General features: G+C 32.4%; 1 protein-coding gene across 1 annotated transcript; it reads right to left on the bottom strand.

Moving 5' to 3' along the window:
- Positions 1-5,609: 5,609 nt before the first annotated feature.
- LOC139483171 (zinc finger protein 25-like) lies at positions 5,610-14,170 on the bottom strand. The gene is made up of 3 exons (XM_071267206.1): positions 14,143-14,170; positions 13,846-13,935; positions 5,610-7,673 (listed from the first exon to the last, which is right to left on the bottom strand). Exons 1-3 carry the CDS (start codon positions 14,168-14,170, stop codon positions 6,421-6,423), a joined length of 1,371 nt encoding a protein of 456 aa, XP_071123307.1. The 3' UTR covers positions 5,610-6,420.
- Between the last annotated feature and the right edge of the window lie 921 nt (positions 14,171-15,091).

Genomic DNA, 15,091 nt, shown 5'->3' with positions numbered 1-15,091 from the left:
TTTCGCATGTTATTCATGTTATTCAAGATATCCTTTATTTCAAGTTCGATATGATATTATCATTCTACAAATACATATTATATGTATAGTCACCAAACTTTGAAGTATCAAGAAAGAAGACGTCATGTACCTATATAGCTAAAAGTGATGTTAAAGGATTATGATTCAATTTTCCTGGAACACAGAGCGCATAACTGGGAACCAGTATGTAAACAAAATTAATTTTCTATGAATATTCAATTTCTCCCCAAAAGAGGCGTGTTGTCAGAAACAGCTGTATTTACAAAGTGCAACCTATAGTTGTTCTTTTCCTATTTACCTGTAAAGTGCAGCAATTGACAATTAAGAGTGTCGTTTGAAATGTGTTTGATCATTTCAATAGCAGTCGTAAACCCGGTTGAAATAGAACAAAAGAATCCAAGCTCTTTGTTAGAGAAGGCCATAAATGTGTACTGTAATGTTTACTATAGTGACAACAATTTTAAAAGTTATTAGAAACAAACAAAATTACAATTTTCTTTTCAATTACGAAGTGTTTTATTTTAAAAACACCATTTGCATAAGTTTTTTAATTTATCTAGTACATAGTTAAGCTGAACAATTAGATATCAAGTCGACGACATGGGTATCTTTCAAGTTGAATGTAGAAAATGCATAACCTCCGTTTGTTCTTAAAAAAATTTACCACGGACGGAAAACATATCAATCTATTAGTTCAGTAATTTTCGTGTCTGTCCTTCCATTATGTGACCCAAGAAACAATTCCAAAAAATGGGTAACAATTGTATCGAAAAGAGAAAATCGAGTGAACCTTTTTATATTAGGGCGTATTTGAGTTGAATATTTTGTCTTGATATCGTACAAAGCAAGAATATTTCATACATCGTCTCGCTTCAGATTCTATCATTTTTATATATCAAAGCTACAGGTTGACTTTATTACATAAAAAAAATCACAGTACTTAAAGATGAAATATATGGGTCAAATGAAATACCTATCTAATGAATCACAAAAACAGAATAGGTGTGTTCGAATAGCTATTTTTTTTAACTGAAAGTACTTGACGACAGTCTTTCAAGTTGGATGATGAAAATGCATATCTTCGAAAAATTATAATTTTTTGTGTATGATAACTAAGGTTTATAGTCTTCAACCACTAACAAAATCTAGTCTGCCCTTCCACGAAATATTTGGTTAGAATTTTTGTAAATGTTTATGAATTTTCGAATTACATCATTACATTTTGGAATGATGATTACTTATAGAAGGCAGATCTTGACGAAAAACGAAAATCTTGAAATCTTAAAATGCCACCACGTTAAATTTGTATTAGATTAGATTTTGTTTTCATTCACACAGAAATGTACAACAATTGACAAGAAGGTGACCATGGTGACTGTCCCAACGACCAACGACTTATCATACTGTGCGGTCTTAATGACGAGATGAGTTTAAAACACGTGTAATGGAAATTTCCATTCAATAGTTAATGGTGAAAAGCATTCTAAGAGTATTGCATGGCAACAAATAGTCCATACGGTGATAATACCAGTTTAAATTTCATTAGACTTGAACAGAATTCTATACTTGATCTATAACTTGTCTTGCTGTAAACTCAAAGTATTTATAAAAAATATCAAGTAAGTATCTTCAGGCATTATGCAACAATATGTGGAAACTGAGTAAGTGAATTTTCCAAGTCCAAGGACTATTACTCTGCACAAAATCAACTGGTCAGAACAAAACTCGAAATATCTCTGTAACTTGTCATGATAAACGAAAGAGCAGAAAACTGAATATTTGATTGCAAATCTATTTAAGTCCCCTGTGACATCGTTGGTAGAAACTAATAATCAAAAGGAATTTTGTAGATATGATAGCTCTTATAACATTTTTAATGACTTTGTATATTTTTATATATAGTATATATACATTTATAAATACTCAAACACACTATGAATATTGAATCAAAAAAACATTTAAGAAATCATTTTAAAAGGTTAAAAGTGCCTTCAAAGTATCTCTTCCTGCTTCTCATAAAGCATTTGTAAAGTGCAATGAAATACACATTTTATTTGTTTTTAGACTTTTTTACTATAAATGTCTATTTATTCATATTTTTTTTACTTTGTGCTCAAATTCTTCTGAAGAAATCATATTTTCAACTGAAACATTGAAAATGTTGAGGTACTTTTTTCATAATGATAAGAACAATGAAGATAATATTTGCAGCTTTCAGTAAAATCCATCACATACAATGCTGTGAAACACTTAATCACAAAGTTTAAGCATCTACTATATTATGTTGAATGTCTGGAAGTACCTATCAGCCACGTTTGCCTATTCTCCAGGACCCAATACATCGTGTTTCTGCAGTACAGAATAGGACAAACTCTATAATATTCCGTGGCTCACATGAAGGGTGGGTGCTTCATCAGGGGTCCTGACCCAATCCTTCATATTATACTAAGCTTTGACTACCGATCTAGTCAGTATTTCTTTTAAGTTCCGATGTCTACTTTACGCCACCATTGGTGGTTTTGGAAATAGCTCCCTACATTTCGCATTGCGAACTAGTTTTTTATAATGTTTTCGTAAAGCTTTATTTATATTTCCTAACGAGAAGTGATATTTAGTTACAAATACTAGTGGTATCTGCTTGTCAGATTCTTGTTTAAAGCGGAGTAACTCTGGCCGTTCGATATTGAGAGCCGATTCACAGTTACGAAGTATTTCAAGGTCCTTATATCCCCTTTGCTTAAGATGGCCTTTGAATATACAAAGATTATCTTTTAAATTTTGCGTGTTGCTGTTGTTCCGGTGGTGGCGAATAGCTTCCCCTTTTAAAAATCCGGAGAAGACTGTTGGGTTATGCATAGACGTCCTATCTAAATATTGAAACGTATTTGTAGGTTTGGTGTAGCTCTTAATACCAAGGATACCGGTGTTCTTGAACCTCAACCCTTTATGTACGACTGTATCGAGAAAGATAATTTCCTCGTTTGAAATTTCAAACGTAAACTTTAATAAAGGGTGATGATCATTTGCTATTTTAAAAAACTCCTCAACTTCTTCTCCTGATGAATGGACTATTATAAACGCATCATCTCTATACCTTCCGTAAAATAAGATCTTATTTTTATACTTATATTTTTCAATAATTTCATTGATAACTTCGAATGCTCTAATATCACAAATTTCTGGGCTGCATTTACTTCCCATACTAGCGCCTATTTTCTGTACAAAGTATCGGTCATTAAATTCAAAATAATTGTTTTTCAACACTGTGGCTACTAACGATTTAATGTTGAATGTCTGGAAGTACCTATCAGCCACGTTTGCCTATTCTCCAGGACCCAACACATCGTGTTTCTGCAGTACAGAATAGGACAAACTCTATAATATTCCGTGGCTCACATGAAGGGTGGGTGCTTCATCAGGGGTCCTGACCCAATCCTTCATATTGTACTAAGCTTTGACTACCGATCTAGTCAGTATTTCTTTTAAGTTCCGATGTCTACTATACGCCACCATTGGTGGTTTTGGAAATAGCTCCCTACATTTCGCATTGCGAACTAGTTTTTTATAATGTTTTCGTAAAGCTTTATTTATATTTCCTAACGAGAAGTGATATTTAGTTACAAATACTAGTGCTATCTTCTTGTCATATTCTTGTTTAAAGCGGAGTAACTCTGGCCGTTCGATATTTAGAGCCGATTCACAGTTACGAAGTATTTCAAGGTCCTTATATCCCCTTTGATTAAGATGGCCTTTGAATATACAAAGAGTATCTTTTAAATTTTGCGTGTTGCTGTTGTTCCGGTGGTGGCGAATAGCTTCCCCTTTTCTAAATCCGGAGAAGACTGTTGGGTTATGCATAGACGTCCTATCTAAATATTGAAACGTATTAGTAGGTTTGGTGTAGCTCTTAATATCAAGGATACCGGTGTTCCTGAACCTCAACCCTTTATGTACGACTGTATCGAGAAAGATAATTTCCTCCATGTTTGTATACATGCTGGTGCAGTCAAAAGAAACTAAGAGGCAATCCCGATCACAAAAACAAACAAACAACGACAGTTAATGAATTACCCCCATGCAGACCGATTATTTCTCAATATAACTCTGTCACCGAAAGGGTTAGCAAATTTATTGATTACTTTTTGATACCTATAGTTAAAAGACAGAACAGTTACATTAGAGATAGTGGGGATTTCATAAATAAAATAGAAAATTTAAGGCCTGATCGGGATTGCCTCTTAGTTTTTTTGGACTGCACCAGCATGTATACAAACATGGAGTTCAATGAACTCTGTTGGACGGGCTTATAACAGTGCAGTAAAAGAAGATTATCCGATAAAATTACCTAGCTGTGAAACAATTAAATCGTTAGTAGCCACAGTGTTGAAAAACAATTATTTTGAATTTAATAACCGATACTTTGTTCAGAAAATAGGCGCTAGTATGGGAAGTAAATGCAGCCCAGAAATTTGTGATATTAGAGCATTCGAAGTTATCAATGAAATTATTGAAAAATATAAGTATAAAAATAAGATCTTATTTTACGGAAGGTATAGAGATGATGCGTTTATAATAGCTCATTCATCACAAGAAGAAGTTGAGGAGTTTTTTAAAATAGCAAATGATCATCACCCTTTATTAAAGTTTACGTTTGAAATTTCAAACGAAGAAATTATCTTTCTCGATACAGTCGTACATAAAGGGTTGAGGTTCAGGAACACCGGTATTCTTGATATTAAGAGCTACACCAAACCTACAAATACGTTTCAATATTTAATTATGACGTCTATGCATAACCCAACAGTCTTCTCCGGATTTATAAAAGGGGAAGCTATTCGCCACCACCGAAACAACAGCAATACGCAAAATTTAAAAGATACTCTTTGTAAATTCAAAGGCCATCTTAAGCAAAGGGGATATAAGGACCTTGAAATACTTCGTAACTGTGAATCGGCTCTCAATATCGAACGACCAGAGTTACTCCGCTTTAAACAGGAATATGACAAGCAGATACCACTAGTATGTGTAACTAAATATCACTTCTCGTTAGGAAATATAAATAAAGCTTTACGAAAACATTATAAAAAACTAATTCGCAATGCGAAATGTAGGGAGCTATTTCCAAAACCACCAATGATGGCGTATAGTAGACATCGGAACATAAAAGAAATACTGACTAGAACGGTAGTCAAAGCTTAGTAAAATATGAAGGATTGGGTCAGGACCCCTGATGAAGCACCCACCCTTCATGTGAGCCACGGAATATTATAGAGTTTGTCCTATTTTGTACTGCAGAAACACGATGTGTTGTGTCCTGGAGAATAGGCAAACGTGGCTGATAGGTACTTCCAGACATTCAACATACAGATACATTTCATTCTAGGTCACATCATTTCATTTTTATCTGTGGGCTGTCATTTACATGTACTTGCCTGTATTTGCATGTAAATGTATATTTTTAGTACAACAGTTCTTATAATACAATAATACAGAAGAAAAATATTTAACATGCTCAAAACCTGAACTCAGAAAACTGATAACATTTGATTAAGTGACCATAATTTATTAAAAGAAAAGGCAAGATACCTTAATTTACCAAGAGAAGAAAGATAATGCAAAAACTGCAAACAAATTGAAGGTGAAATTCATTTCTTTTTATATTGTAATAGAAGCAATAATAATAGAAAAGTGTATATACATTTTTGGATAAATGAGAATATCCACTTTATAAATATAAATGATATAGATAAAATAACATATATACTGAATCCAATTTCACACATTCAGGTAAATAAGCTAGGATGCTTTTTAAAACAGTCTATTGACAATGACTGAACTGAGGACAGGGAACTCTTGAAATATTTACTTTTATTGTATATTTTAATGATCTTGTTGTTATATCTTTTTTTCATTTTGTTATGTTGTGTCACATACTATAAATATGTAGTTATATGAAAATAAAGATGTGAATTGAATTGGATTGAATTGATATATCTATACCTTTGGCCAAGGTCATGTTTTTTGCATTGGGATTTTTCAAAGTGATAAAATTGAACATAGTATTTTTATATGGACAACCTACACGTACATGCTTGTCACATTAGTCATCTTGCATTGTCTTGATTTGTACAAAATAACATGTGAGAGACTTTTAAAATACTTCAAATGGTCAGACAAATATATAAATAGTAATATTTCATGGAAATCACTATGTTTTAGACTTTTTTTGTGTTTTTAGTTTTTTTAAATAAATAAAATCTTCATCAAAGTGATCATCTGAAATAAATAGACAATTCTTAAGATTGCAAATATTTTGATTAAAAAGGCTTCATCTTACACCATATACATGTATATACATGTAATTTAAAAAAAACTTGTTTATGTAAAACTTTAGCTGATCTACAAAGTATCATACTTCATTTCGGAATTAAGTAGGACCACTTCACTGTCTTTACGACTTCTGTGTGTTGCAATATGTGAATAAAGGTTTGCAGATTGTGCAAAGCCTCTACCACATAAACTACAAACATATGGTTTTTCTTTTGTATGAGTTCGAATATGGCATACAAGAGAATAAGACTGAGCGAATCCTTTACCACAAACATCACAGCAGTGCGGCTTTTCACCAGTGTGTGATCTATCGTGTATTTTAAGTGATGACTTTTGTGCGCAGGTATAACCACATTTCTTACATTTATATGGTTTTTCACCCGTATGTTTTTTTTTATGTCTTGTTAAGTCACAACTTTGATAAAACCCTTTCTCACAAACTTGGCACTTGAAGGGTTTCTCCCCAGAATGCATTTGATTATGGCTTTTAAGTTGATACTTGGTAGGAAAATTTTTGTCACATTTTTTACAACAAAATGCTCGTTCACCAGTATGGACTCTCATGTGAGATTTCAGCAGAGAAGTTGTAGAGAATCCCTTGCAACAGGAATCACATACATAAGTGTTATGACCTTCATGCACATTGAGATGAGCTTGCAAGTTTGCTAACTGTGTACACCCCTTACCACAATGATCACACATAAATGGTTTCTGATCTTCATGTATGAGACAATGAGTTTTTAAGTTTGATACTTGGTTGAACATTGTCCCACATGTACTACAACAGAAAGGTTTTTCCTGTGTATGTGTCCTTGCATGTCTTCTTAAGTCTGAGTTTTGAGTAAATATTTTGTCACAAATTTGACTTGGATATTTCCTTTTTCCTGCAGGCCTATTAACATGCCTCCTTATATAAGAATGAGTTGTAAATATTTTCTGACATATTTTACACATAAATGTTTTATCTTCAGTTTCTGGGTCAATGAACTCTGTTACAGATTTTCTGAACAAAAGATCCTGCCTACAAGCTATACATATATTACTTGTATCTTCAGCATCAACTTGAGAATCTTTTTGAGAAAGGGCTCTAAATTTTTTTCTATCAACTTTAGAAACACTTTTAGCATGTTTAGTGAGGACCCTATTTCCTAATTTTTTCCCACACTTTTCACAAAGGGGATGTATAGTACTTTCAATTTCATTAGAATCAGAAGAACTATCAGCTATGTCTTGAAACGATTCGTCTTTAACATCTCTTTCTTTCTCTTCAGTTTCTTCTCCTTTATCTTCAATGGATTCATCCATTATATCTTCTTCTTTATCTTCAAAAATGGTCCGCAAACTGCGTGTTTAAAATTTGCAAATTTAGCGGTCTCGATGTTTACAATGAAAATATGCACCTAGTGTTTAGCTAAATGTTGCGCTATCAAATTGTATGTTTTTTCACCATAGTGAATTTTAATTCTGGTTGATATATATATTTAAACACTTTATATTCAGTGCAATTGTGGATACGAATGAAATTGAATTTCACATCAAGACAAAGGACATTGTATTATGTTAATGATACATGTAATTATTCTACAAAATGTACAATGCATTTTTTTTATTTGATATATAATTGTTGTAGTATGCATCTGGTACAGAACACGTACACCAAAATACAATATTTGCGTAATATCAAGACAAATTTATGAGAAAAAAAACATAAACGTCAAGTTCTAAATTAAACCTCAATATATTTCGCATTTTACTTTACATACAGAGTTATATAAGCCAACATTTACAGTCAATTGCAAACGATTTGATTTTGAATTATTGCTCCATTTATTCATTTTGTTTTTACCAATTTGATAACAACGAATACACTTTTCTTTTCTGCTGTTTTTTAACGGATGAACAATAACGTCTCCCTTTGAATCGGATTGTTTGGTATCTATGTTCATAGCTGCTATTAAAAATTGTGGTTACTTTTTAGTCCCCAAAGGCCATGGTTTTGAGATATATTCGTAAAGAAATATCACATTTGAATGAATTTATATTTTCAATACGGTCATGTATTTAGTAAAGACCAAACCATCATAAACTTGTCTAGTCTGTTACTTTTATCTTTACTAATTGGGGATTGATTGTGTTAGTTGTGCACAATTTCACAAGAACAAAAAACAAAACTAATTCTATAAAAGCAAAAATCAGTTTATGTATAGTCGGTACAATAAGTTCTTGAAATAAGATATATACATTTTTTTTTATTTGTTGAAAGCTTTTGATAACCGATACTTGTTTCACGAAGGATTGTTCATCATCTTGTCCCCGTCTTGACGACTTTCAATAAGAATAAAAACATTATACTTCAACTTCACATTCTGCCTTAAAGGTGATATCTTTCAATGGAATAATTAATTATAAATGTGTATATCTTTTATCAATTATGAATAACTCGTCGTCTTTTAGAGTACAATATTAGCCATTTTTGTCGAGTTTTTGTGTGGGTTTTTTTCTACTACAGTGGAAAAACATATCTACACATGCAAAATTATTCACAAGATACAATCATGAGATAACGAAATGTACACGTGCACTTTACTTTTTATTGGAGTTATGGTCCTTAAATGAAAAGTTCAGTTTTGCATATTTGGCAATGTTTTGGAAAATTGTATAGATTAAGCAGCCAAAGAGCTACGAACAACTTCGATTGTCGATAGACTTCTTTTTTAAGTACAATAGTGGCATTTTTTTAAGGTTCGGCAAATGTTCTCATATATTATTCATAAAAACGATAAAAATGGAAATCAAGATTAATAAAACATGACCCTAATCGTCAATTCACTGCTAATTTGAGTAATTGTTCCTTAATGGAAATACCCAAGGGTGACTGGGGTATAGAAATATGGTCACTTGGTCTTCTCCCGACCGGCAGTAAAACGATTGCCGAAGTGGGGCGTCCGTTTGGCTTTGCGGGATGTATCAAGTTCGCAGTCACGTCCGGTCAGAAGGGGGACGTTAAATCCGATGTCTCGTGTAAAGAGAGTGCCACGCTCTTTGCACGTTAAGAACCCTTGCAACAACTCTTTGAGGGGTCCGTAGGTGGCCTGTTGCAAGGCGAAATTTCTGTCTCTATCCAAGATACCCTCATTTTTCAGTGGCAGTCTAAATTTCCCCGACCATCATCCTCTTATTATAACAACCTACCTATTGTATTTTTTGTGAACTTGTTCTCGTCCTGAATATGCATGAAATATTTGCCACTGGACGTTAAGCAACCAACAATCAATCAATCAATCCTAAATGGCTATACCTATCCATTTGTAATACCCCAAGGTACGAATTATCTTTTTTTTTGTGAAAGGGGATGCCTTTTCAATTATTACCCTGTCCGTCAGTTTGTCGTCAATCTGTTTGTAAGGAATTACCGAATGCTTACCAAGGATAGCAGATAAAAGGACAGATGAATGCAGAAAATAGAATTTTATTTCAGATTAAACATAGTTTATTTATTCCAAAGTCTTCTAAAGAACCACTGCTTTAATCACAACAAAAACCGTTGACATATTTTGGTGGATAGTCACAGGTACACTGTACTTGCCCTTGTATAGTTACAGGGCATACCATATGTATGTTACATCCCAATTCTACAAGTACACATTCATATTTTCAATAGGTGTATCGACCTGTTTTATATCGTTTCAACTTCAACTTAACAAATAATACATAATGGTTTTGTAGTATACATTATAGATAATGACGTTGTTTATCATCTTAAATACGTGTTATAGCGTTCTTTATTTGTCTTTGTCAATTATCAACCTTTATTGTTTAGTCTATGTTTTGTAATATCCTTTCGGCATGACTCAGTACTTATACTTCGAGTCATTGTGAGATAGTGCTATAGACAATTGTGTGTGTTAATTTCTTTTCTCTTTTCTTAGGTGGTTTGTATTTATGCAATTTCGGTTTTCTTTGTTGATATATTTATATTGCTTTTGGAATAAAGAATATATATTATAGTGAGTTACATTAGAATACAATGTCGACTGGTTAACTTTTATATTTAACATTTTAATTTCATGTTTGTTTGTTTGTTTTGTTCGGACATTGTCAATTCAATGGTATATTAAGCGACTTTTATACACATGAGAGGTATATCTAGCTATGAAACCAGTTTTATTTCACAATTTTCTACATAAAGAAATGCCTGTACAAATTTAGGAACATGACAGTTGTTTTACATCCGTTTGATGTGTAAAAACTTTTGGAAAGGGACTTTTCACTTCGAATTTCTTGGAGTTCGGTATTTTTGTTAACTCTGTACTGTACGATAATCAGACATATATATTTATCGCTTTTTTTGTGCATAATTTATCATATTATGCTACTCGCTTGAGATGGAAAATTATCGCTAGAAACTAAGGAGGCACATGACGTTGCTGGTGAAATTTGGCAACACTTTTAGGAATTTTTGTCCTCAAAGCTCTTAGTACTTTATTTGGCCTTTTTAACTTTTTTTGGATTCGAGTGTCACTGATGAGTCTTTTGTAGACGAAACGCGCGTCTGGCGTATATACAAGTTTTAGTCCTGGTATCTATGATGAGTTTATTTACATGAAATGGAAAACGTCGTTATAGGTAAAATAGCGATAATCAGATTATCATTGGTCATCTTAATTCGATTGCATTTCTCGCTTTCGCCGTACCGACTCAAGCGAGAAAATCTACCACGTTGAGATGATCAATGATACTTTATAAATATAAGTTGTGTCGTTTCATAGACATATCACAGAAAATTATAAGTCCAAACCAGTAGATAGCTCTTATTTTCTTACAGATTTATCTCTTAACTTCGCAAAACAATGTCCCTTTATTCAACAATCATTACGAAAATGTGCCAAATCATACATTGTGGGTACCACAAAGTTTCTACTAACTTCAGATTGAAAAATAAAAAAAAACCGCCTTGATCTCGTAGATTTGAATATGTCTAAAACCGATGATTCTTTTATTTTCTGTTGTCTCCGAAAACGATGTGGAGTGTTTTAATCTAAATTGAAATTTTTACAGTTTTTTAGTTAGCATTCCGTTTAAAGTATGACAAAGACTGCATATTTAAGATGTAGGCCTACACAATATTATGAAATGAAATAATGAAGTTAATCGTAAAAGGAGTAGGTCCGGTAAGGCCCCTTTTTGGCCCAAAAATATAACAGTTTTACAAAATTGTTAAAATGTAAACTTTTAGTTATTTATTGGACAGATGAATGCTTCTGCTACATAAATATGGGCTGTTTTTGACAATACAATGCACATATATCGGGTTGTAGCACCATTAAGTCATGCTAAATTACTAAAATCTTCAAAATTCTATAATTTTAGTTAAATTTTAGACGGTTTCCGTGTAAAACGAAAGTGGCCGCATTCGTGTTCATCCTTAATATTCCAATGTAAGTTGTATTTTATGATCATACATAACATATATAAAGGTTGTGGATGAACACGGATGCGGCCACTTTCATTTTTGACAAAAACAATCTGAAAAGTGGCGTTTTTTGGCATATTTGAGAGATTTTTCATATTTGAACTTCAATCGGATCGTTTTAAATGACTTAATCAGTTAAAATCTTTCACATAAACTTATTGAATCAAGTGAAATAGACACTTAAGTGTTTAAAAAGTGGTCAAAATCTTTCGTCAGATGAAACTGAAATTTGAGGCCAAAATGAGTCCTTACCGGACCTATTCCTTTAATCGTTTTAATGATTTTAAGTTACTGTTAAAAAAAACATGTAACTATTTATGTTTCCTTAAGATCTTGCCCCGAGCTGAAAGACAATTAAGTTCTAATTAATTTTATATTTTTAACAATAACAATCAATATACTGGACAATTGATCTGTTAAATTATTTACCACGACGACAATTTTTAAAGAAAACATAACTATTTAATGATTTCAATCAAAATTTATATCAAATCTATTAAAATTGAAAATAAGTCTGGTTAACCGGTTAGCGTTTTTGGTATTCGGTATTCGGTCGTTCGAACGGTTAACCGGTTAACCGTAGACAACACTAATATATATATATGTAGAATGCTAATATCATATCGAGCTTGAAATAAAGAATATCTTGAATAACATGAATAACCTGTGAAAAGTGACAATGAGGGTCGGTTGAGAACAAACTTTTCGACAGTAGAGATAATTTCAGCTTCCCTATTGCAAACTTTCCATTTCTATATAGTATTTAAATTCATTTAGCGCCTGCGAATGGAAATGTATGTTCTATTCCAGCAGCTCCTGCATATGGATGATATATCCCCCCCCCCCCCTGTTGATTGATATTCTAGGGCTTGGTGTTCTTATCAATATATCCTTGATAAATGGTTGCTGCTTAAAAGGAAACTATTGCACCAAGCGATGCAGTTAAAATCATTTCTTCAAATATATATCTGGACGCCATCGCGAGTTGATTTATTGTTAATAAATATCTGTTTCACAATTGACGACGGGTGTATGCCAGTCGTAACCAAAACTCAGTTGTCCTTTTTCTCGAAGTTGCCTACCGAGTTTTACCTATTACCGGGTATGTACATACATATACAACGTCCCGTATGCCACATATGAGCCGGATCCAGTTTTCTTTACTGAGAATCGGAGATCATTTACAGTTTTTGGTTGGTTCCTTGCTGCTCAGACTTAAGTTTTCAGTGTTGAGGTTTTGAAACCTTTTTTTTTTGGTCTATTGGTCTTCTGGTATTTTATTTGTCGTTGTCACGTTAGTTTTGACTTTTGAGTTTGAATAGCTTTTTTGATATTTTTCGCTTCCTTTTGTTACTCTTACAGCTTTTGTTTTCATTTTGGCAAGTATTTTGTATCTTCTTTAAGAAGTTATTGTTCCTTTATTACAATTTCTGTATTTGTTTTTTTTTTGTTTTTGTCTGTTTTGTTGCAAACCAAAATGATCCGAAAGATAAAATCTAAAAATTAATTACCCTGACCAACTTGTCAATCGAATCCTTATGAATGTTTGTTCTCTTTGGTGACATTTTTCACTCTTTGCTGCGTACTCAAGACTTAATTATCTTGAAATATTCTAAATATTCTGCAGCCAGAAGTACCGTAACTGTCGATGTTTTTCTCTCTTAAATTATTATTTTTTAATCAACGTTTTGCGTTGTTAACCTTTTTAAAACCATACTAGTTAAAGTAATGATGTTAACAGCAAAAATGGTCAGAAACATATGTACTATTTACAAAAAATAAACAAGTTTATCAACAAGAGAGACATTTTCGTAATTGTCACCGACCCGTTAGTCCCGCAGTCCTTCTGTCCATACGTCAGTCAAATTCATTTCCAAATGCTAAATCAAATATTGTATACATAATTGCAAATAAAAGAACAGATTAACAATGAAAATAATTTATTTCAAATTAAACATTATTTGTGTATTCATTGCCAAGTCTTCATTTTTAAGAACTACCGCTTCTATCACAACACAAACCGTCGTCATATTTAGGCAGACCTTCACATGTACACTGTACCTGTCCTTTCATTGTTACAGGACATACCATGGGTATGTTACATCCTACTTCTACAAATATACATTCATAATATCTATAGATGTATCGACATGATTTATTCCGTATCAACTTCACAAATAATACATGATGGTCTTGAAGTATATATTCTATGAACTGACGTTCTTAATCATCTTAATCACGTATTATATATAGTACTAGTGTTGTTTTATTTGTCTTTGTAAATTATTATCCTTTACTGTCCATTTTTGGTAACATACTTTTTTGCGTAGCTCGGTATTTATACATCTCGCCATTGTTTTACATTGGTATGGCCATTTTGTGTATTATTGCCTTTCGTTTTTGCTGAGTCTGTATGCCATTTTGTTTTACTATTTGGATATAGTTGTTTATTTTTATAGTGATTAAGATGATAACACAATGTTGACTGTTGTACTTCTCTTTTATTTACATTTTATCTATTATATAAAAAATAAGATGAAGTATGATTACCAATAACACAACTCTCCACAAGAGACCAAATCACATAGAAATTAACAACTATAGGTCACCTTACTGCACTATTAAGTGGCTGTCTCATCGATGTTTATGTGTCGACCTTTATAAATATAAATTGAAAACAGATGGCAATGATCAAGCAACATCGGAGATGAAGTGTAGACAAATTGAAGACAGTTTTAAGTACGTCTTCATATTATAGATTGGTAGAATAATTTCCAAATTTTAAAAAAGAAAATTGTTATTTTTTACATACCCGGTTTCTTCACTGAAATGTAAGTGACATTTTTATTTCGTTAAAAAGTTGCTTTTCTTTATTAAATATAGATTCTTCCTCTGCATCAAGTATGATACGATATGTATTCACTCGCGACAGTTACATTTTCAAATTTAAAGGACGAGAGTGGATAAATATAATATAACGCTTGTTATATTAGGATAAGTTTACGTTTGGTGGTTTGTCTTGTCTGTTGTGCTGTGCAATGCTTTATGTAGTCACTGTAATCCCTTTGTGAAGTATACGAATTATTCTAAAACATGTATGACTTCATTCATCAAACATAAATCTAAACTTAAATGCAACAATTTGTAATTGTTATCTTCTTACAAAAAGCATAAATTGGCTATACTTTTTGGACCTTTTGGATTATAGCTCTTCATCTTTTATATAAGCTTTGGATTTCAAATATTTTGGCCACGAGCATCACCGAA

The sequence above is a fragment of the Mytilus edulis genome, chromosome 7 (genome assembly GCF_963676685.1).
Source record: "Mytilus edulis chromosome 7, xbMytEdul2.2, whole genome shotgun sequence".
NCBI lineage: Eukaryota > Metazoa > Mollusca > Bivalvia > Mytilida > Mytilidae > Mytilus > Mytilus edulis.
The sequence above is the reverse complement of the archived record's forward strand: the minus strand, read 5'-3'. Positions and strand labels throughout refer to the sequence as shown.

What these genes read in the sequence shown, in the direction of transcription:
- LOC139483171 (XM_071267206.1), bottom strand. Translation starts at nt 14,170, where the DNA reads ATGTATAAATACCGAGCTACGCAAAAAA. An exon ending in ATACCGAGCTACGCAAAAAA is followed by an intron (nt 13,936 to 14,142) that starts GTATGTTACCAA and finishes GTATATTTGTAG; the next exon opens with AAGTAGGATGTAACATACCC. An exon ending in TCTGCCTAAATATGACGACG is followed by an intron (nt 7,674 to 13,845) that starts GTTTGTGTTGTG and finishes CCATTTTTGAAG; the next exon opens with ATAAAGAAGAAGATATAATG.